At 37.0% G+C, this 24,589-nt stretch overlaps 1 protein-coding gene across 2 annotated transcripts; it reads right to left on the bottom strand.

Annotated features, from left to right (window-relative positions):
* Positions 1 to 4,322: 4,322 nt before the first annotated feature.
* LOC114532927 (protein dispatched homolog 1-like) lies at positions 4,323 to 24,379 on the bottom strand. 2 transcript variants are annotated; one of them, XM_028554512.1, is made up of 7 exons: positions 24,293 to 24,379; positions 23,480 to 23,707; positions 14,872 to 15,057; positions 8,584 to 8,719; positions 5,760 to 8,331; positions 4,994 to 5,282; positions 4,323 to 4,616 (listed from the first exon to the last, which is right to left on the bottom strand). In XM_028554512.1, exons 3-7 carry the CDS (start codon positions 15,030 to 15,032, stop codon positions 4,604 to 4,606), a joined length of 3,171 nt encoding a protein of 1,056 aa, XP_028410313.1. In that variant the 5' UTR covers positions 15,033 to 15,057; positions 23,480 to 23,707; positions 24,293 to 24,379; the 3' UTR covers positions 4,323 to 4,603. The 2 variants fall into 2 exon arrangements, with proteins under 2 accessions (XP_028410313.1, XP_028410314.1); XM_028554513.1 differs by lacking the exons at positions 23,480 to 23,707; positions 24,293 to 24,379 and adding an exon at positions 16,241 to 16,326.
* Between the last annotated feature and the right edge of the window lie 210 nt (positions 24,380 to 24,589).

Genomic DNA, 24,589 nt, shown 5'->3' with positions numbered 1-24,589 from the left:
ACCGCCATCGCTGATGACGAATTGACTAAAAATACTGGTGGTGCACAAGGACAAATATTGAAGAATTCTTTCCTCGTAAGATCGCAGAAAAAGTGAGAATTTCAAAAGGTGGTATGCAACTAACCTTGGAGAGGTTCGAAGAAACTTTTAGCTGCTTCGGTCATGCTGGGTTTGGCAATATTGAAAGATATAATAGGATCCTACTTCAAGAAAAATATCGTCCAATTCTTCAAGGACATGGAATTTCATCTGGTACAAAGATGATCGCGCCTCTAGCTACATGATAATCACCCTAAGCACATGCACATCTTCTATGTGCCAGAAATCTTTTAGAAGCAAACCAAACGTTCTGGTGATCTCGTTCTCATGGCTTTCCACCTCAAATTCAAGATCTAAAACTTATGGAGCTTTCCGTTTTAACCGGAAAAAGGCGAGGCACAGACCCACCAGCCAGGATGAGTTGAGGTAAGTGGTCAACGAATCCTGGCAAGGTATTGAACGTGCGACATTGAAAAACCTATGGAATCTATGCCAGAAAGAATAAAGGCCGTTTCAAGAGCAAAAAAGAGGGATACTAAGCATTGACATATAATGCATGTTTGCTCATTAACATACGTTAAATGAATATCATAACATCTCATAGTTGTTGTGCAGCGTGTATTTTTCAGTTTACTTATTTACTGTTTTCTAGTTCACTTATCGGTAAGGTTTTCTGTAGAAAATTGATATATGCTGCTAAAACAATGAAATACAGTCACTGGACTCAAACTTTTGCCTCCTACTGTATGTGTATAGAGATTTATGCACATATCAGAAATCGTATTTCACTGGTTAAAGTAATTTCATGCAATTTGATTGGACTTACGATGCTTTTCACGTGCGAAAAAAATGCGATACACGGCTTTTGATTGGACGTACGATATTTTTCACACGCGAAAAATTGTCGTATGCCATTTTACCAGCAATTTGTTTACATTTTTTTCAAGATGGCGTCGAAATACGGGAGTGAGATTTAAAATATAATTCTTAAATTCAAGACATTTTCACATTCAGCACATTATAAAATCTCTCGGAAAGAATATCTAACTTTTTTGAACAGAAATTGAACGGTAATAAATGTTTTTAGATGCATAAAATTTCGATTTTTGTTGCTCGTCGTGTTTTTGTATATTAAATGCAGTCCAATTGATCTCTATAATTATACACATTTAAGTAAACAAATTAATGCACTCGCCAACCATGAAATAATCTATATCGGTATATGCAGGTATACGTATGTTGTAATAACGCGTAATTTTGGCAGGATTTTTGAGGAACTAACGTTCTGTTGTCCTGACCATCAATCATACATTGTAAAGATAATTAAAAATAAAGTTTTAAGCTAGTATATAACAAAGCACGCCCCAAATATAGTGACAATTTCTGTACGAGAAAGTATGCAAGTTTCGCAAAGCAATATTTTATATCGTCCATGCTTGCGAAAGGTGCGAGTAAAGTCAAATAGCTGCTTTTTATTCGTCTGCGAAGTCATAATTATAAACCTTCATGGTACTCCTAATCCTTTGGCTTCGGTTTTATGAATTGGTTTGTAAAATATTTCTTAATTAGAGTGTTTTCTTCAAACATTTTTACACAAAGTGCTTTTGAAATGACCTGTTAAACCTGGTCAGGCTTTTAGCTGGGAAAATAATGAGCAAATACTAAATGAGTACACCAAAAGAAAAAGCAAATAATCACTGATTATATATAAGCTTTATAGAATTAATTGGTTATTCTTGTTGCGGATATAAGTACACGTGCATGCATGGTTCAGAATGATTGATAGTTGTAGGCCTATTCGCCCTATTCCGATATTTTTTACTTAATCCACCTTAACAATTCATCATATACCACCAGAAAAACGCGAGATTTAGCGCTTAAAAGTCTCTTCTAACTTGATGTTACAAATATTCCATGTTTAACGATATGGTTTAATGAATCCAGGAAGTTGCATAGAATAACGTATTGAATATGGATTACTTTTCGATACGTCCTGTTAATTTTCTCGGAATTCTAAAGTAAATTCTGGTAAACGTATTCTAGTAACCTTAACAAGACCTTTAAAATGGTAAAAACAACCCAACAAAGACATATATATATATATGCATGAAGATTGAAGGACGCGATATTTGAGATGTTTGGATCGTTATTATATGAAAGATCTTTAGATGACGAAAATTAATATTGTTGGTCTCAGAATTAAATCGTTGAGCGTCTGCTAAGCTTTCATTCGGTTGCTACATACATTTGTTGAGCCGCGGAGTGTGCAGGACATATATATATATATGTTAAACGAAGTTATGCATGCTATAGTTAAGATGACTACAAGACTGTGAATTCATGTTATATTATATGCTGGGTGGAATAATAAATATATAGAGTGGGATAATAAAAACAGCCCTTGATATATTAATATAGATATACCTTAGCTTTTAATTACCTTGAATTCATCTTCGGATTTATCACTTGAATCGCAGCAGAAATCAAGTTCGTCAAGACGTTCTTTAAAGATCCGTCTCTCGTTTTCTAGAAACTCTTTATGCGAATATATTTCATGTCGAATGTCGTCGTTCGCACAGAGTTCATCAACCGTCGCATTCGGCAAAGACAAAAGAAATTCGCGATAGGTCTCGACGATTTTACGAAGTACAAGTATTTCCCCGCTTATTTCTTCATCCACAAGTCTTGAGCGTACAAGGGCAGCGTTAAAGAGTGCGTCTGCTTTTGTGAAATCGACACCATTGGCAGAGGACTTAGCTTTCTTCAAGTACCAGTTTCCAAGCTTAAGAAAAGTTTGCAGTTGTTTTGATACATCGCTTCCTGCTGCTCGTAACTCGTCTATTGTTGCTGAAAGATCAATAATTTCCTCATCCATGCTTTATCAGTCGATACAATGCTCATCCGTAGTATAGTGTACCGTTTACAAAGTTACTTCAATTCAGCTAGTGCATGCTGACGTGTCTCCTCCTCTCCGGCCATACTATACAGCTGCTTAAAAGTATCGATTACATTTTATTAGACATAAATACATATGTTAATCTATTGAGGAATGTACTTTCATTTTCATGATACCGGAACCCCCATTATTTACACCGGAAAGCTCTCATAACGGCTATTGGCTCAATGAATGAGGTTAATTCTAAAGTATAAAGCAAGTTTGAGTTTAATTAACACATAGCATGCTGTTTGAGCATAATTATTATTGCAATTATATAAATGTACACTTCGTTACGAAAATGGCAGATAAATTCAAAATGGAAAACGAAATTATCGATTTGAAATTGAGTTGAAATCTCGATGTAAATAGAAGTAGCTACAAAATTCAATGGAAGTAGCTATACATAATTTATTCAATGCATAAGATACTCGAGGTGTATAAAATTCTTCTTAATAACCGTTTAATTCGAAAAACCGGCCACTCAATTTTTTAAAAAAGTGTATTCACTATTGTTTAAATAACGAATAAATTGAAAGTTGTTTTTATCCATCGCTTGTGTATATAACAAGTACGATCGTACTATAGTGGACCCGCAGTGATGCAGTTTCTGAACTGCATTGTATTTACAACAATAGAGAGGACAACGTATTTCTAATCGTTTGCGTATTCTTATATATAGGCTGAATATTAATGATATATATATATATATATATATATATATATATATATATATATATATATATATATATATATATTGTGCAAAATGATTAGATTTAGTGTTGTTTGATATCCTTTGTCTGATCTTCATTGCTTCCGAGACAAACTTTTTTTATATACAGCTACTTGTGTTATCAACCTACACATTTTTTGATATATATATATATATATATATATAATTATATATATATATATATATTATTTGCTGCACATATAGTCAAGAATTGCTTGTAACTTGCTTCAACGGTCAAAAGTAAAAATTCGAACTCCGTCAATCGATGCGGAATATTGCTTAGAATAATTGTGCTAAGTTTCATTCCGATCAATCAAGTAATAATAGAGCCTTAGGGTTTTTTTAAAGAGCGTCGTCCCCTAACAAGAAGAAGAAGAAGAAGAAGAAGAAGAAGAAGAAGAAGAAGAAGAAGAAGAAGAAGATTAGCAGCGGTTAGGGACCAGTTCCTGGTCCAATAATGCTCACTCGATCTCTAACTCGGCGATGCGCGTCTCGTCGGCTACCAGCACATATACGACTCGAGTTTGCAAAATAACTGTTAATTAACCTTCCTGAATTTGATCGGACTAATGGAAAGAGCCGTACGATTCAAATAGATCAAATAGATTGCACAACTATTTGGAACATAGTATTTCATTGTTTACATTTCGGTTCGTATTTTTACTACTTTTTTACAAGATTCAAAGAGCCTCAATATATTTATATATTATATATCTTATTATGGGCTAATTGCCTTAAACATATTTTCAACTTATTTAATATTTACAGAAGTCAACATTCGTCAGCATTGAGTAATAAATATATGTACATCCTTAAAAAGGTTTGAAATAAAATTATATAAATATCAATCTTTATCTAACGAATATTTCCAATACAGTTTGTCGATTATGATACATTCAATGTTCTGTCCTAAAAGCAGAATTTAATTTAAAATGTCACCATATATATAATCGTGTATATCTTTCAAGAATGAAAGAAGTTTATTCATAGTATAATATTTCCAATAAATGCACCCTTTCTAAGGAAGGGGAAACTTACAATATATTTAAAATTGCTTAAAAGGATAGAGCAATAAAATTATTTTTGTCCTTCTCAAAAGAAGGTCAACAGTAATCACAAAATCTCAGCGTTTTTTTCCACGAGATGAGACTTTTCATTGCAATTTCCTTTAAGCCTACACTAGCGTTATCGCAATATAGTTTCAAACAAGGCCCTGTGTAAGAATGCGTTCAGATATTTGACTTGCGTCATCATTACCTTGTGCGTTCGTAAAATTGTCGACTTACTTTATATACAAGACTCGCACAGATTTTTTTACTTCTGTCCCGTCTTCCTTTCTGACGATCTGGTAGTGATCTGAATCGTCTTTTTCACAGCAAAAGCAAGCTTTGAGTTTCTGGTACCCATTCTTCACCTTGGCCATAGTCAGTTGACCGGAGTCGTTTTCAGGTCCCCACACGCTGCACAGCGCTTGGAAAAAGAATGTTGCATAAACCCAACTCACGGACATGATGATCATGAGGAACTGGCCCAACTGAATGTAAGACAATACATTTGACTGTGAGGCGATGGCACCTAAAGAATTGAACATTGTACATGTCAGATATACAGCATGGTTCGTAAAGATTTGAAGCAATCTTAGAACACTGACTCGTTTGGATCCTGATTTTTTAATCACACCACAATGCTCAGATACGGACGGGTATTTAGGCATTTTGACGGATTTCGAAAGCTATCAACTTCAACGCCTTTTCATCATCAATATATATTACGAAACACACATTCATAGCTACAAACATCAGGGGTCCCATTTTTTTGATTCGGTAAAGTCATTATAATGTTAAACTGCCGATCGCAGAAATATTTTACAGTATAGCGGTCACATGTAGAACCATAGAAAGGCAGTTGAACAATTTTGCCCTCCTTCTCTAATTGATGTCATCATATCTTTTCCGAGTGTAAAAAATGAGAAACCGAAGACACGACAAGGACGGGATGTTTGCGCCGGACATAAAATATAGTCATGGAAATATGTTCACTGACTTTACTCACCTGTAACAAAGGTTGTAAAAGCCGCCATAGTGATTGCTGAACTCATTCCAGTCATGGAAAAGAACACCCTGGACCTTCTTTGATCTTTATCAACAGCCAGCACGTAGGCAACTCCATAATGCAATGCAAAGTCCACTGACAAACCCACCGATACAGACAACGTGATGGACTCTAAGATATTCAACTTCCATCCCATGAGTACTAAGGTTCCAACGGTCACCCCCAGGGCACAGGTAATAGTGAGAATAGCAAACACACTGATATACACATTTCGAGTAGTCAACAGCATCACTCCGAAAGCGATCGCTAGAGAGATGCCTATCGACAAAAAGGTCCCTTCCGACAAACTCTTCTGCAAGTCGTAGAATTGTAATTCGCTTATAAACCAACCGTTGGTTGATGACGGTGCTTTGTTAAACTCCTTAAGAGACCAACGTTCAGCTTCTTTCCAGAAACTGTCCGCAGGATCGTAGGACCACGTGAACGCTACGTTGCTGTCGAACTTCAGAGAGATGGCTCTCAGTTGTCCTTCGGTGTCAAAGAGCGGTGCTCCATCAGTTATACTATGGCTACTGAACTGGATCTCTTTTATTCTTTCGCATTGCATACGAAGCATGCATTCAGAGAACGTGGACGGAGCGTATGGAAACTTGGAGGCTTTGCAGCATATCGTATTATTCTTCGTGCAATCCCTGTCCATGTAATTAAAGAAATCTTCGATGAAGCATCTCTTGCCCAATTTTTGTTCTTTAGCAAAAAAAGGTTGCTCTTTTAAGCGAGGTAGAAATAGTTTCATCCATTTTTGACCTTCTTTGCTGGCTATGTCAAACTCGCTGTCCCAGTTAAGTTCACCCATGTCGTAAGGGTCAAATTGGTTGCCGGAATCTGCTGCCTTGATGCCCCAGATAAAGTTGATCGGGAAGCTGGACCTTTTCGTCGTTTCAAAGTGAAAATACTTCTTCAATTTTAATGGGTATTTCTCGAGCTCGTGGGACTCGTGAAACATTTGAAAGTCCTGCGACGATGGTAACTGTAGTCCAGGCTCAGCAGTTGAGACAATTATGCCGCCAACAGCGAGGATTAACAAAAATACAATCCAAAAATACCTTAACTTTATAACAAAACGCGGGAGTAAATCGTTAAAAACTTTTCTATGCCACGCGATTATTTTGTCGAGTGCAGCTTTGATTGAGCACGTTCCCCCGCAGCATGCGATTTCGTAGAGTTTTCGACGGAGCGCGGAGCAGCAGTTGAAGCATGAAAATGCAGTCTGTTCGATGATAACCGCAGCTGGAAACCAAGTCACCATTAGAAAGAACATACAAAGGATTGAGAGGCCAGAATAAAGGCCGAACAATCGAATGGATGTAATGTCCGACGTGAGACTTGCAAAAAATGCTGACGACGTCGTAAAACTGGTAACAAACATTGATAAACCTGCGTGATTCATAGTTTCCTTTGTAACACATATCAACTCTTCAACGCGTTCCTTGTCGTCCAAGGGCTGCCGGCCGCGTTTCGCTCTTTGTTCGCGCGTGGACTGGTTCCAAATATCGATATACACGAAGGCATCGTCCGCAGCGATTCCGACCAAAAACACGGAGGTAAGAATATTCAAAAACGGGAAAAACTTCATGCGAAGCACAACGGTGTAGATGAAATAAGCGATCACCAAACTGGACACTACAATGAGTCCGACCAATGACGTGATGAGCAACGACCGCGTGTACAACCAGAGAATTATCATAATAACAAACATTGCAATGGCAGCGAGATAAAGATCTGCCAGCATGCGTTCGTTGAAGATTTCATACTTCAGTCTGCTCAGTTCATAGCCGGAGAGTGCAATATCACCATCGCGGAGATCACTACCTTTTAGACGGGATTTATAGATGTCGACTTGGAAGTTTTCGTTTTCCTTAACAGGGACGAGTACCAGACTATATCGAAGAAAACTCGAATTCGATCCGGCAGGCAAGAAATCTTTATCCGTTAGGTAATGAAGTATACTGTAAACTGCATTAAATTTTGTACACAACGGTGGAACTTGATTGCACCTTCCAGATACTTTGGGACCCCAGCAGTCGGGTTTCAACGTTCCTTCGTGGTAATGTTTGGAGCATGTCTTCAATAAACGATTGGCTTTCTCAACCATAGCCTTGTCGATGTTTTCACACGAGGCGATGTTATTTAGAAGTGCGATGTAATATCCCACCGACCAACTGGGACAACAGTGCTGCGTCCCGTTCGCTTTGTGACAGTGGTCATCAAAAGCATAGTACTTACGAACAATCTTGTGTTCCAAACGACAGATTGATTTTAAATTTTCCGCCGTAAGTAAATTTCCTCCATTCTCAGCAGCGAAAACAAGTTTCACCGTCAGTTTACCCTGATTGAAGGTCTGTTCCTTGGTGCAAACTGCAGGTGCGTCTCCGATTTGTTGTTCACTCACGGGGTTTTTAATCCCGCAAGCACCTGGAACCCTCGTAACTTTACCCTCATGTTCATCATAAAAAAGATTCATTTGACTTCGCCAGCGATCACTAATCACAGTCCCACGAGCTTCAAAACCCTATAAAGTAGATGAGAATATTGAACTCGCGAATGCAGAAGCAACTGAGCTGGAATATATTTTGATGTAAATATAGTTGTAAATATAGATGTAACTATAATCTTCAATACATATTTAATGCACAAGATGTAGGTTCAGTCATTCAAAAGATGTATATGAGAATATCTTTTTAATTTTGGCTTATGCATGCATCGTTTAAGGTAATCGCCTTGCGAACAACCAGCCCCGGATGAGTTTTTTTAGGAGACTTACCTTGACAGGCTCTTTGAAGTCTGGTAATGGCTGAGCTCCAAGCTGTGGAATGAGACTGAAGCATCCGCATATTATCACCAAGATGAAGATGAGTGCAAGCAGAAGATAAGGGTGCTTCACTATAAACGTCGCGTACCTACAATAGGAAAGAGCAAACAAATATGAATATTCTGCAATCCCAGAGTAAAAAAAAGTAAGAGTGTTTTTAGTCTGAGATATTTTGTAAGTGAAAAAACTCACTAACCCATTAACTAAATTAACCCATTTCAGATGTTGCGATCATAGAATAGCCAATAAAACTTAACCATTTCAGTCCGAGTGATTTGAAATGGATTAATTTGCATACAAGCTGAAAAGGTCTATTATCATTACTTATGATCATTTACTTATGATCTATAAAATATACAATCATCTAAAATACTAAGATAAGACTTAAAGTAATAACATTTAAAAGGTAGGGGTTTTCTAGGTAAAAAACCCTAAAAATTAAGATTACTATATCGTTTCGCAAGTTCTAATCATATTGTCTGTCATGTGGATTTAGATATAACAAGATGCCCGCTAGGCATTAAACTCGCATTGCTTGAGTCGAGCTAGGGCTATGACAAAAAAGACGCTTACTCAGGGTTGTGTTTGGGCTTGCCATAGTTGTTCAGCTATGCAACGGAACGTAACGGCCGTGAAAATGGGGAGAGCATTGGATAAATTTAATTGCGCTGTGAAGTTAGTCTTGTTGCACAGTGGAGTTTATAGTCTTGTTTAGATATTCGTAGCACGTCATGGCACAGTTCATTGACAACGTCGTTGTATTGTTTTCAATTGATAGTACTAGTGAGAACTCGTGAGATTGATTTGAGATTGTATTCAGTTTGATCAGAGAATTCATAGCGATATTAAGCAACTTTGGTTCAACATGAAGTTGAAAAGCATGAGAGCAACAGAACACCCCGTTTCGAAAACGCTCGGCATCTTTTAGTGTAGGGCTACTGTGCAGTGCTCGGCGTGTGCAGTTGTATGTAAGGTGAGCGTTAAGATAAATATGGCACTTGGAAGCCACATTTCGAAATATCTTGAATTTTTATCGTCTTTTGTCCACAAGACGATGAACGTCATGAACGAATGCACTCAGCAGTGCACGTTAGCTTAGCAACCACGCCTGCGTAGCTCGTGGCTTGCAGGTCAGCGCACCTTATCGCACTTTGCGGGTCGCGAAATTCTCGACCATAAAAATATTAATAAGAACGCTTCCCATTTTAAGAACTCGCTTGCGCATTGCGAGTTAATAATGTGTTTGGATGTGACACTAATAACTCAGGCTACTCTACATTTTCTAGTGTCCGCCTTTTCTAACAGTCCCGATAAAGTTAAAATGGGAGTATTAAAAGTGTCGATAATAATAAAATGTTATCATTTTACAAGGCAGAAAAATTGCGAGAACACGTGCGTTCTACGCTTAGCTTCAATAAAGCAAAAAGTAGGTGTAGGCGTGTTGCTAAGGTGAATACTGAAACGAAATTTCGAAAGAAAAATAGAACAAAGAGCATAATAATTTACACTCGAAACTCGATAAAACACTTCAAAAAAACGTCATAGCAAACGAGAAACAAAGACTCTCTCTGAGCCGTCTTTTGAACTTCTTATATGCTTCACTGCATGGCTTTCCGGCAACTCGTTTCGACCTTGAAAGAATTTACTGTTAAGCAAGGCTGTTATACAAGGTCAAAAAGCCCACCCAGCCACTCCTACTCCCCCCCCCCTACTGAAGGTCACTTTTGAATTTAAATATTGTAGCAAAATAACCATCTTCATTTTCTCTCAACAAGCCTCACCCCGCTAAGATGGATTTGTAATTCGTAATCCCCCAAAATGCAAGAAATCAAGTCGGAGAGACCTAGCAATTCTTTGTGTATATTCACAATGCTTGTGAATACATATTGTGTATTCAATATGTACTTTTAAATGGACATGAGACAATGATAGTTCCGTCTTAGAAAATTCGAAAAACCGTGTTTCCTCATTGTTATGAGCAGAACCGATGCGAAGAAGCCGCTGTAAGTTAAGACTGTAGGTTCAAAGGCGAGTGACGTGATTATCAAGAAAAACAAACGGAAACCTGAGACAACAATGACTAATATTTTTGGCTAAAAACCATGTTTTGAATGCTTGGAGTTTTGCCATATGACATCTCTTGACCTTGTAAGAGTGTTGAAATTATAAAAATACATTGTCTTACAAAAAACAAAACAATATGGTAACTTCAAAAATCGATGAATATCAGCTAGCTAGGTTATATACCAAAAGCAGTATATTTATTTTTGATATTTTTTATATAACTTAAGTTTGGAAATTACACCGTGAGAAATGTGAGAGGTCGGGGAAAAAATTCGTTTACATCTTATTATAAACTCTCTGTTGAATATGTCCCAATCCCCGCTACCCCCTACTCAATAGTGTGATTCCAGTGTTTTACATCAACTGGGGGATAGTTTGCGATTCTCCACCCATACCACGTCGTTTACTATATCCGGAGAGAAAGAAAAAGTTGTTATACTGACTTTATTTGCCCATCCTTACTAGCTGATCTGTGTATAAAGATCAACTAATCAGAAGCCAGATCTTCGACAAAACTGAATTATCATTTCCTTCATTGCATATGACTTCGACACTCGAAATATCGAGTAATTTTATTATATTTAAGCGAAAAAACCCTTATTTTTTTCCGAACTGTAAATTAGAATTTAAATTTTTCGCCCTTTATACTATTAGTTAAGAGAATAAGGACAAATAACACCAGGCACATGATAACTCATGACGTCATGATCTCAGATCAGCTGGTAATGCTCTCCCACGCTCATTAAATGGGAAATAAACCAATCAGATGCGACCAGTCTATCTGATTAACCAATCAAATGCTGAATAGGTCAGCAAAAGGTAGCGGTAGTGGTAGTGGAAATCAAATCAGAGCCTCGCTACTCAAATATAGTGGGTGTTGATCAAGGGCAATGAAGCAGACTACCCTTGACCTCCTTATAAAGGTGATGTCGAATTAGAATTGACATGACATGACATGACAAAGAAAAAAACTTTTTCCGTTTCAGCCAAGTTACAAACGAAAACCGAAGTACGTGAAAGAACTCTTCGACAGTTCCTGAGAACTTGCTGAATATGCACGATGAAAGAAGAGCAATCGACCTATTGTTCTTCGACAAATGAGCGATACTCTGCATCGTAGCAAATGCTCACATTGACCACGTCATCGGGCGCTCACGATCTTTCAACTGATAACGAACAAAATTTGGTAAAACGGAACGATTTTTTATTCAGACTAGTGCGTAAATTAGACGTCAGTTCTAAACATCCAATAGATGCACTATAACTGCTTACTTATGCAACTAATGGACACATTTTTTATATGTTTTAGTAACATATATAGTTTTAACTGTATATGTGTCCCCGATGACTTTCTTGTGAACTAAAATTTATTTTATCTGCCGCATTAACAAAAGTTTTTGACTGTCGAAAATTTACGCATAAATACACGATTCTGATTTGGAAATCATGACGCAAACTACAGCTACAGGTTAAGTACCTTTCAACAACCGGTTCCAGATGTTACAATGTTTCTACATCGCGTGAATTAAAATTAAGAAATCGATCATTTTAATTGAATATAACTTTAAAAAACCTGCGTGCACGCGAGAGTTTCAGAGGTCGTTCACGTAGCTAACAACGTCCGCATTTTAGGACACTAACAAGGAATACCTGGGGTGTAATCGTGTTTGAATATTTGTATTCATATCGCTCATTGACTTCACACATGCACGTAGCAATTTTTAATTACATTAACAACCTTGACCTACACTCGCGACAATTACGCGACTGAAGCCACTGAAGTGCTAGTGCGTGTAAATGTTTTATTTTGTGTGTTCTTTTCGAAGCGGAAAACGAATGTTTTTTTTTTTTTTTTCACATGAGATTGTACAATTGATAATATACGCTATTTTTGAGGTGTATATATTTAGAAATGTGCTTTGGCCGTCCTTTGTTGCAACGGTTGTATAAAATTCTACAACTACATGTTTGAGATAAGGGTTTCTAATCGGTCGACTAAAACGGCGCCGTGTGAGAATTAAAAACAACATACAATACGATATTGAGTTCAAGATCAAGTTTTCTAGGAGTACATTGTACAGTACTGTTTAAAAATAAATGCTAACAACCCATACTGTGGTCAGAATGCATGTCATTTCGGCTATGCGTGATATGAACCATTATTCTGCCATTACGAAACACGTTCGCTGGAGTGGAACCGGTTAATTCCCGTTTTTCAAACCGGTTTTCAAGTTAGACATCATATCTTAAATATTTCTCAACGCTGGCATTCTGCCGTCTGCTATGGCATTTGATGTGGCACAACGTTGTAAAAATCGAGCACATAGGACATTCTCCCGGCGATACGATAATGAATCTAAACTGTAGGACAATATACGAGATGCACAAGGTCGTTACGGCACTATTAAACGCTAGGTACACGTGTTCGCGGCACACCCCCGGCTAGCCCACTGCTAATTGATACAATGTAAACAAATGATATACCATAACCGAGAATGAAATGCCACCTTTCGCGTTAATTTATGGGACAAAACGCTTAATGCTTTTTTCGCTTCAAAATTATAAGACTGCATGGGCAGTATTATTATGATTTTTATATGTTAATGTTTGAAACTGTGTCAGAGAATATAAATATGGCTATTACGTTTGAGTTTGCCGTTTATTTAATCTGTGACGGGCTGTGATAATACCATATTGCGTAGACAAGATAACCACAAATAATAATGCTGTTTTCAAAAGACCAACAATCGTGGTTGACGGTAAAAAATAGCGCATAATGTCTATTAGGAATACCTTAGAAGACTTTGGCTCTGTAAAAATCGGTCGAAGAAAAAATCGATGTGACTGAATTGCAAAGCGCAGTCTGTGACGAGATTCTATAGCAAAGTATCCAATTTTATAGAAAGTCACAGCACAAAACTGCTACAAAAAGCATTTTGTGATGAAAAGCACTTTAAACACCGCAATTTTCACTTTGATACCGCACTTCATGTAGGACCAATCTCATAAAAGGAAGGAATTTCGGTCAATATTGGGAGTCATTTTTAATAGCCAGAATGTCGTTTGAATTACTTTCGTATCCTAACTGACAAACACGAACGTGTCCCTCTTCCCATAAATAGGCTAAATTTGATGGGTGTAAAATGTGTGTATGTTTGATGTTTGTCGAGCAGTCAACATTGCCTTAGATATACCCCGGTTTCCAGCTTAATGTTAACATTCCGTGAGATGACTCAGTGTTACAGATTATATATATGGTTGAGAAGAAATGCCATCGTATTTCCTGTATAACCATACGATACATGAACAATCGGCTATAATGCGGTCATTTCCAATCGCTTTTGAAAGGATATAGTTAATAATATCACTCTCGGAGGTCGTGTCTGCCAAAAATATCCCACAGAATTGCCGCATAGGAAGCGTGGATTTTAGAATAATGTGATGCCAAGCAAACGAAAGAAAAACCCCGTGACCCGCGTGGGATGCGGAGTCTTACAGCAGCCAAAGACAACAAAAGAAGACGCTTTGGCAACACAACATTTTTACCATGTCGCAATAAGTCATCACGATTTTGCAAGCGCTTGTTTATTTTTCATAAGCCCGGGAAACAACCTGAAATACACAACAGCGTTGTACATGAAACACTATTGTCACGCTTGTGTGAATTTCATGACAACATCTCGTATTGAATTTACTATTACGCCATGGTTGGGGTTGAGAGATGCCGGGTACATTCAGTACATATATCGGGGGTGAAAGTTATCATATGAAAGCCGATAGATGGCCTGCTATAATCTAAGAGGCAAAGTTTAAAACCCTAAGGGCCCATATCTGACGATTTGGTAACACTATAGCCGTTGATACCTAATGACAGGGTTAAAATAGAAATTTTAACCCCGTTAAAATAGAAATTTTAACCCCATTGAAATGCTTTCGCGGTAACGCTACGTCTTGTCAGAGTGAATTACCGCGTTTAGACTAGCAAGCCGTACAATATATTAGTACAACTTTAATTTCAAGCGTTCAAAGTCCAAACGTATCTACATCGTATTTCTACAGCTACTGCAAATATAAATACACTCGGAGTTTCATGTTATTGTTTAGACTGTCTGACTGAGTACATCATTGCCAGTCTAATTTATTGCTGTATGGAAGGGAATAAAGTTTATTTCAAACCTCGACGGTGATTTTTTCTCGGGGCAGCTGGGCTCGCTGGTCTCGTCCATGGACTCGACAATAATCTGTCTTTCCTCTTCTTCGGGTACTGTCTCTCTCGCTGACAGCCCTGTCGTACAACACGCTGTCGAAGACGCGCGTTTTAACGGATCTTCGTCCATCCGAAATGTGAAACTTTACCGCTACCTGAAGACAAAATACACTCTCTCGAACACACGCATAAATACAGCCAAACGTGAACCGTCAAGACGCTACAAGCAGCTGCCGGTATTATTACATGTTCCTGGCTCGCTTTCTTGTGTTTATATGAATGATAATACATGAATGTCAAATGAGGTCCTTCGCTACGTCACGTTTATTATAAAGGACCTTGAATAGCCCGCGTGTCGCACGATATGACGACACCAGGCTTTATCATTTTGCTTGCTATCGGCGTTTCGTTTGCCGAAAAGTTTGGGAATGGCTCTGCGGTGGTAAAAGCGCTCAGATTGCCCCCAGGTTTAGACATCGCATGTTGCACGCCATGTGGACATAATGTTCGCAACAATTTTGTGACAATTTTTTACACGCGGGCTCCACCTTCGCGATGTCGTGAAGTATGTTCTATATATTGGCTTTCGCATCCGGCCAGTCCTATATAGAACCTGTTTGCCCTATATGGCTCTTTAATGTTCCGGAATACTTATACAAGCAGGTGGAATCTGATCAAAAACGAGAAAGTATTGCTTTTCATTTTCAGTCAGATTTCCAGCTTTATTTATCTCGCTAAAGCAACGAGAGTTCTATTCAAGGTCAATGTATAGAAATCCTATGACTACGTCGTGAATGTTTTAGTCCAAAAAATTGGTGTATTAGACTTTATACTTTGAAGTTATGTAACATCTATTAACAATTGCCAATATACCTTGCGTGATTTTGATCGCCTAACTCCAATACAAAATGAGACATAGTTTCTCCTATTATGTAATTACACAGCAGTTATAGATTTAATCTTTTTAAAACCGCAAGGCATGCTCTAATTTTGATAGTTCCAAAATAGCTTTAACCCACACAGTGGAGGCTCGACCATCGATTTTCTTAAGGGAAGGGGGGCATCGAAGGGGAAGGTAACGTGGAAGGTTACGTGGGAAAACCCACGCTATCATAATTTCAAAATGACAAGAAAACTGTACGTGTTTAACTGAATACTTTTGCTTACTCATGTTAATATTGATGAATTCATATGTATTTCTCTTCTACGTGTATCTCTGAAAGTATAATGCAAGCGCCGGGTATAGAATCCTGTCTTCCTGCATGTATACCCGTAAATGATAAATTCAATATGATAAATTCAATATGAATATGTACAATAAAAGACATGCATGTATACCTGTTAGGACGAAACTTTATTTATGGTATCATCAGTTCCTTCAGACCAATAAGGCTATAGATCGTGAGGCTGAGTGATGCAGTCTAATTTAACAATAGAGTTGATGTTCGCGGCCATGTGTTTTTGACTCTGAACTCATTTGCACTGATGTATTCTGAGGAGGGCCAAAAACACATTGAATGCCCAAAAACATCAACTGTATTACTATTATATTAACTTTAAAGGGTAATTTTTGCATAAAAAAATGGTAAACACACTTTAGTCAATCTTCTGTTTGGCTTAGATTTGGCAAATTTATCATTTTAGCCCGGAAAATAGGCTTCACCGTAATACCCGCCAAAGTTGGTAATTGTTTTTTATATAATCGGCTCCGGGCAAAATTAGATAACCGGCTTGTCCCTCAGTATATTCCACTTATATATGAACAATATGAATCATTGATCATGCATGTCTTCTCTTAAATTTGGTTTTCATTATTATTTTAGTCCCGTTCACTTACTCATTTGGTCTCAGCATCTTAGTGAGTGTATTTTCAATTTGTATGAACTAAAAAAATGATGCTATATAAATTGTTTTTAGGAATTCTGTTAACGGTGCATGATGAATAATTCAAGTTATATATAGAATCCTGTTCTCCTGCATACCAGTAAATGATAAATTTTATATGCATGGACATGTACAATAAACACGTACAGGTCACAAGTTGACTGAAGCCAAAAATCGCATCGCGTGTAACGCGCCTTCATTAAATAACGTAATACATTCAATCTATATATGTCCTAAGTTGCACAAACTGTGAAGTTATGACGTATTAACAGAAAGATTTATTCTATAATGGTTCAATCACCCTGCCCCCGCCTCTCCTCTCTGCTCTATTTTGACTGAAACTCACCAGATATGCTTCGCATATATATAGATAAAAAAAGTTACACTCGACGCAAAAAGAAAGCTGATTACATGCATGTATTTTTTTAGCGACTGCTTGCTGCTGATCTGCAAATTAACGAGTGGCGGATGTTTAGGTTTTAGATTTGCTACGCTCGTTCCTGCATGCATGGTTTAGTAGTTTTTTGAATTAAAAAGATACGAGATTAACAAAAAAGTATCGGACATTTAATTCTTGTTTTCAGTTTGAAAACAAAGAATATTTGTTTCAGTTTATATCATGCAGTTTCAGTTGCACGGATATCAGACAGTTACTGCATGCGCAATACTTTCGCCCGATGTAGGCCGAGGCAGTTTAATCAGTTTTCTATTGTCAACCTCCGGCATGCAACGAAGCCACCTTTCGATTTGATTAAACGCAGCATGCTTTTGGGGCGGTCTTAATTTGCGAAAGCGAAAAAAATGACAGTTTGCATGACGGGTTAAAAGGGGAATATAGAATATAGCTGCTTCTCGCAATTCACGCAGAGACGAAGAGCTTTAACTTTTCAAATTACCTTAGGTTTCGCAGGTGATTATTACATTACTACACCAATTACCACTGAGTGTATCCACATCATAAAGTTTGTCTAGCGGAGTTCTGCTAAAATTCTGTCCCATAATTTAGCTTGTGAAAACAAGAATGTAGCAATACATAGTATCTATACGTGCACTTGTCGTTGACCTTGAGTGTCGTTCATGTAAGTATACAAAAAAATTTCGCTGACTTAATAATTTTCGCTGTCAAAAATTATGACTGATACGAAACGTATACTGGTCTGCCAGAGTACATATAATTAAACGTAGGTATACGTCGTTTGGAGCGGGATTGACGAGGGTTGCCAATTTTTCTGCATGATGCAATATTTTTATGATTGTTGCATTTTGATATTGAAGCTATAATGTGTTGAATGGGATATATAGCAACTGGTTTCTTTCAAAATCAGAATTCTCATATTTAGAAGTTTATTCAGGTTCCACAAAAATGCTGGTTGAAACATTCCAATTATAAGACATTCCAAGTGGGCGCTATACTGCTTATGCTTAGACCAATTTGATATAAAAACTCTTCGGCCATCTCACAAATATTCCGTGTTTACATAATTTATACTGCAGGTACAGACATGATAGATTGAGGCATTGAGCAAATTCCCAGTGTTTATATACTAGCTTTAATACATGCAATATATAAGATTAAATATCTCAAGCCTTTGGCAGTCCGATAAGGCTAATGCATGTCGTTTTAGTTATGTAAACAATCTAAAAAAGGGTTTACATCATTTTACTTTTTTGAGGGATTATGCCACAAAATTTCCGTCTCTTGATTGCATTTGCATGCATAATTACATGATCCCAGTACGTGTGTCAAAGCCAAAGGCAAAGTTCCTCTAAAAAAGACAATTGTTATATAACCCATATTATATATGAGTGTTTGATTTCCATGGATATGAAAAAAACTACTCATGAGTCATGTAATGCCACAAGAATTAAATGGCAGTATTGAGTTTTGGACGCAGGGATTAAAAGTAAATAATTAGTATAATTACAAAGACGATGATCGAAAATTGTATCCATTGCATCAGTCTCAGGCTGAAGGCAGTGTTACCTATGCAACTTTCCTTGCAACTTCGCAATGAAATCCTACTCCTGAGGCATTAAAAGTTGTCAAATACGAACATTTCTTACGATCTGCTAACGTTTTCTCATAAACATCCTTCAAAATTATAATTGCATTGCAAGTTGCAAGGGAAATTACGTAGTGTAACAGCGCCTTAAGGTATATCACTGAAGAAAAAGGCCGATTTCGTCTTGGCTTTTAGCGGTTGTTTGTGCACGTGCAACACTAATTAACCCAGTTATAAGTCTTAATCTTTTTTTGTTGACTAATTTAATGAAACAGTGATAATGAATGACGTTTCATTAAATAATCATGTGATTTTATGGAGTGTGCTGTGTGATGTCACATATTTATACTTTATCATGCATGTCAGATTTAAGGATCTCAAGCACGAATAGAGGTTTGCGGGAACCCATGAGATTACGTATATATAACTTAAAAACTAGAAAGACAAAGAGATTATATATCGCTTTATGCAACTTTCAGTTCATGAACTTAGGCTTACTCTCACGTGAGTAGGCTTAAAGCGAATTAAGTCGGATACCCACAGTTGGCACGAAACATGTAAACACATCCTTATAATCTGGCAGATAAATATTGTATAGGGCAAGAATCTTTGCCCGGCACATTCAACTTTACACGAAATATGAAAACGTGCTTAACAGAACAAGTTGTCAAAAATGTCGCACGAAATATTCGTGGAAAGAATCATTTCGTTTATTCACGCAATCATATATAGTTGGTTGCCCAAACGCGATTGGGATTGCTGAAACAAAATTTGGCAAAAACAATGCGGACTTTTGGCAAGTGTTGCTGTTAACTGCCCACTTTTGAGTATCGACCTTGACTGTCCTCATGTATACGCCTTGAACAAAAGCATCGATCCTCAGTGAATGGCGATGCCTGTCAGTAAAACGCGGAATACGGAAAAACTGTAAACGCCAACCGGAAACTTGAAATGAAGTCTTCACAATAGAATTAGCTCTGCCTGTATATATAAACATAAATTATAATTTATAACTTAGCGAATTATAACTTAGATTTTCACAATTTTCTCGTGATTAATAGCAATAACAGGTCGCAGTGTAGGAGAAGCTCTTCGGCAAGTTAAATACAGCGGGCTTTGGTTCAATTGGTTAGACTTTCGCAATTACACTAAGCTGAATTTTTCGGTGGAAAAAAGGGATTTCGCTACGGTTGAATTCTTACAACCATACTGAAAAGAAAATCAGGCGAAAAATTTCGTTCAACCGACGAAATCCCTTCTATAGTGAAAAACCGCCCTTAAAGGCTACACAGACCGGACCCGATGCGGCAGCGCGGCGCGAATTTTTAGTTTCAGAAGCATATAATAAAATTAAATTCTGGCATCGAAATATGGAATCTATGGAATGGTAATACACAAAAATATTATGATAAGTTAAAAGTTTATTAGGCCTTTTGAAAAGTAATGTGGAATCTATGGAATGGTAGCTAATATGCAGGAATATTATGATATGTTAATTTTAATGGACTTATTAAGCTTTTGAGAAGTAAAAAACTTTGAAAAATCGCACCGCGTCGCCAAATCGCGTCCTGTCTCAGTGTGTGGGCCTTTAAAGCCCGTTTTCCACTACAGTGAAGCGGATTTATTATTTTGTAGTTGAGCAATTCGTTCCAGATGGTGCATGAATGCATTTGACAGCTCTCAATAAACAAAAGTAAAATGTCCGTTTTGCTCGAAAATTATCACTAGTGGAAAACTTCCTTTATACCGCGCTTTTTCGCATATACCATGCACGCTTCTGCCAGTCTTCGTTCCACGCGGCCAATCCGGGTTTTTTAACATACCATAAATTCGCCCACGGGAATTTGTATAACCTGATTCATTGTCTAAATTGGGTCGAAGCCTTATCTACCGTTCAAGGAAATCGGTCAGATCTTATTGTTGATCTTATTTAGCTTAGCTGCATTCTCTTATAAAAAACGGCCTTCTGAAAATATTTTTTTGAAGTTGCTTCGCAACGTATAGTTGAGAATGACATGATCGTGATTAATGATTTTTACTTTAATTTCGTATTAGTTTTCATCATATTTCCACTATTTACACAGCAAGCAGAGATTCGCATGACAGTACACGACTTTCGTTTTATTAATTTGCCACAGACGTTTAATCAACACATATCGGTGTATGATTTTTAAATCGTGTTTGGACGCGCATATCAAACTGATTCAAGGGCTCGTTCGAGGTTTCGCAAGAGGGCCTATCAAGACGTTATCATTATTCGGCATTTTTCATTTATTTCAGTAAAACACATTTGAAAAAGTATTTTTTTCATTATACCTATATAGCTAATATAACTGCTTATCGTTTATGAGCTGAAATACTGGTTAAGTCTGTTGTGCAATCCGATTGGCCGAGCTATTCACAGTATATCAGCTCATATACGATGACTAATTAAATAAGCCCACGAGACTGGCGGAAATTTCATGTCTCTACCCGCGCCTGCCCGACTCCCACCCGTCTGCCCGCCAATCATTTTTTATACTTAGTTATACACAAAATTCTAGGTGTGGAGGAAAACGAAAAATGCTAAGTAAAACACTGAGAATTTGTGATGAGAAATTAAAGTGTCGCCAAATTATGTCGTCTCTCCTTTTCATGTCTTATAATAATTTATAAACTCGTTCAAATGCCGCGCATTCATTTTGACCAGTTGACCTGGAGCCGCCCTGCATGCAAGTAATTGGGTAGCTTTTGTATTCTGAAGCACGCATTTTAGAAATGAAGATGGTTTAATCAACAAATAAATGTATGACATCTCTTTGAAGTCATTCGTCATTAATTTAATCTAAATTAAAAATGGAACTGGTTAAAAAAACAATTGAAATTTCGCTTTGATTATTTAAAACTACTCGTAGCACATTATATAGTTGAATTTGATATAGCTCGAGTTAATTATACCTACATGATAAAAGATTTTTTACTTTTATGACTGGAATTCAATACAGTTAAGAGCACAAATGCTTTCGGCAACTTTCAAAGAAAAACTGAAATTATATAGTCGTGTTAAAGTCTGAAAATGAACTGCATTTCACAATAATCTTTAACTGTTGGGAAAATACGTTAATAGACCTTATGCATTTCAGGTAACAAGCCGTGACACCTGCAGGGAATTATGGTCTTAACAGTCACGGCGGGAAATTTTGAACTTTTAGGAAACCAGAATTCCCTGCAGGCGTCACGGCTTAATACGTCATTATATGCATAAGGTCTATTGCTTTAAATAGGCGAAAGGATTTTGCATGCATGTATTTCAAGTTTTATTTTATCTCTATAGTCCAATTTGCTTCTGTCAGTGTGTTCTGTACTCTTAAAGCCCTGGGCAAACTAGGAAACATTGTTGCGGAAACATTTATGTTTCGCAATGTTTCCTCATATGTTTCCCTGTTTGCCCACCCTGGGAAACATTGTTGCGGAAGCAAAATTTGCTTCCGAGGAAGCAAAAATGTTTCCTATCAAATTCAGAAACATTATATGTTTCCCAAGTGTGATTTTGGTTGCGGAAACATTGTTTCCATGTTTGCCCATATGTTTCCGCACTTTTTACCAATTAGAGCATGCGCATAACAAAGAGTAGATATATATTTACTCTTTGCGCATAACAAACAAGTGAAACAACACAAAAAATGGCTGAAAGCACAATAGCAGTTGTTGTAGACGAACAAAGCAATAATAAAAGGGGTAAAAGCGAACGAGTGTGGAAAGATACTGAAACAGAGAAACTGATAAGTTTGTACGAAGCAAGAAACTGTTTATGGGATGTTGGTAATGCAAATTAGTTTTGGTTTTAAAAAAATAATTGCTTCATAGGACTGATTTCCTCTGAGCGCTATATATTGTTTCTCACTGATGTTTCCCAGTGTTTGCCCACCCTGGGAAACATTGAGAAACATTGGCGGGAAACAATGTTTCCGAAACAATGTTTCCTAGTTTGCCCAAGGCTTTACAATGATACTGACTACATTCCATAAAAACCTTGAAAACCCAAGCGAATGCCTAACTTTATTGAATGTTGTCATTATGAAAATATCGAAAACAACATTGACGAACGCAAATAGGTATGGTAAGGACTTTTTAAGAAAATTTCTTTCTTTTATGTGATCCTTGCATATACGGATAGGAGTCACGTTTAAAATTTCCTTTCAACTATATTTTTAGCAACTGTAGAAATAAGATATATTATTACCACAAATTTGCAGATGCAAAATATTTTCATTATCCGTACTTTTGTGAATTTGAAAAAGTGCTTCATATGTTTCACAAAGCATACTTGGACTGAAGATTGGAAAGTATATTACTGTAAAAAATATACTTGTAGGTGAAATGGTTATCAAAAAGAATGTATATGATTACGATATATTGATGTATGGAGCTAGGTAATGCCATGCAAAGTGGCAAAGTTCTGTCCCATCTGCATGGTACAGGGCTAACCCCTTGGAATCGTCTCCCTCCGCTTTAGCTAGCCAGTAGTAGCGTAATGATCGTCGCTCGCGTTCACGATATGTTTCTTCGCGATTTTGCTCGAAGACGGAGAACGAGCAGGGAGCAAGATTTGGCCTGGTGCATTGCAGAATTTTTAAGCATAGGTATTCACGTACAGCCCGTTCAAAATTTGTTTATTGCTTCAATATAACATGAGAGTTCGCCGACGTACCTTTACATTGACTATATTGAAATATTCGAACCAGGACCACATCGACAAACAGGTAATACTTTCTTGAAGAGTGACTTCAAACAAATCTTAGCTAATCTTGGGCTTGGCAAGTACAAACTTTAATCATTATCTTTCGATTCCTCATGCCGAGATAAACTTCATATCTTTCGATTCCTCGTGCCGAAGCAAACTCCACATCTTTCGATTCCTTGTGCCAAAACAAACTTCCTGTTTTAAGAAATTATATACCGTATATGTCATTCATATGGACAGGCATATATATTCAAAATTGAAACCGAAATTTGCCCAATCTCCCCTTCCCAAATAAGGCAAAAAAATCTCATACAGACCACCTCTCGAAGTGCAGTTATGAAATGTAAGCATACATTTTTGTGAGAATGTCAAATATATAGCCTGTATTTGTATGATATACAAAAGCAAAGCTCAATCATAAAAATAAGATACAATTCAGCTTCAGCATCGCTTCGGCATGAATACTGCTGACATTGTATAAATGAAAACAATAGATTTACGTGTCAAATATTTTCCAAATGAATAACAGCCATCGATAGAGACCAACATCTATATAATCTATGATATCTATTTATTGATATATAAAGCAACGGAAGGTCTAAACGCTACAGACTTTAGCCAGACAAAGCAACCAAAACTTTTACAGTCTTTAGCGAATGCGCACTAACCTTTGAAACAGATTTCATGGCTATAAAAACGTTATAAAATAAAATTCCAGTCAAGCAACATTAACAGATTTAAAGGCCATGCTAAATACACGATAAAGTACACATTTCATACCTGTAGAAAAGAGCTCGATGCCAATTTAAGTGTTTATTATTGTCAAATATTTTTAATGGCGAAATTTTTACTGTTTTTTAAGGTATTTTATAATATCCGAACTGACCGATATGAGTGATGAAAGTCTCTGGATGGACCCATAATGCTACTGTATCTCAAGAAGGTAAAAAAATTAGCTAATTTATACGAAATATCAAATATATCATCTCTCACTAACCAGACGTTCTTTCGAATAAGAGACTAAAATTATTTGTTACGTAAAAATATTTTATTCTTGCACCATTTACTTTACAATAA

This window comes from Dendronephthya gigantea, unplaced genomic scaffold (assembly GCF_004324835.1).
Source record: "Dendronephthya gigantea isolate DGI-Jeju-01 unplaced genomic scaffold, DenGig_1.0 000082F, whole genome shotgun sequence".
Classification (NCBI taxonomy): domain Eukaryota; kingdom Metazoa; phylum Cnidaria; class Anthozoa; order Malacalcyonacea; family Nephtheidae; genus Dendronephthya; species Dendronephthya gigantea.
The sequence above is the reverse complement of the archived record's forward strand: the minus strand, read 5'-3'. Positions and strand labels throughout refer to the sequence as shown.

Coding starts and splice junctions, on each gene's coding strand:
- LOC114532927 (XM_028554512.1), bottom strand. CDS start 15,032: ATGGACGAAGATCCGTTAAAACGCGCGTCTTCGACAGCGTGTTGTACG. Junction 8,720..14,871: donor GAGAAAAAATCACCGTCGAG/GTTTGAAATAAA, acceptor TTCCTATTGTAG/GTACGCGACGTTTATAGTGA. Junction 5,283..5,759: donor TTTTACAACCTTTGTTACAG/GTGAGTAAAGTC, acceptor TCAATTCTTTAG/GTGCCATCGCCTCACAGTCA.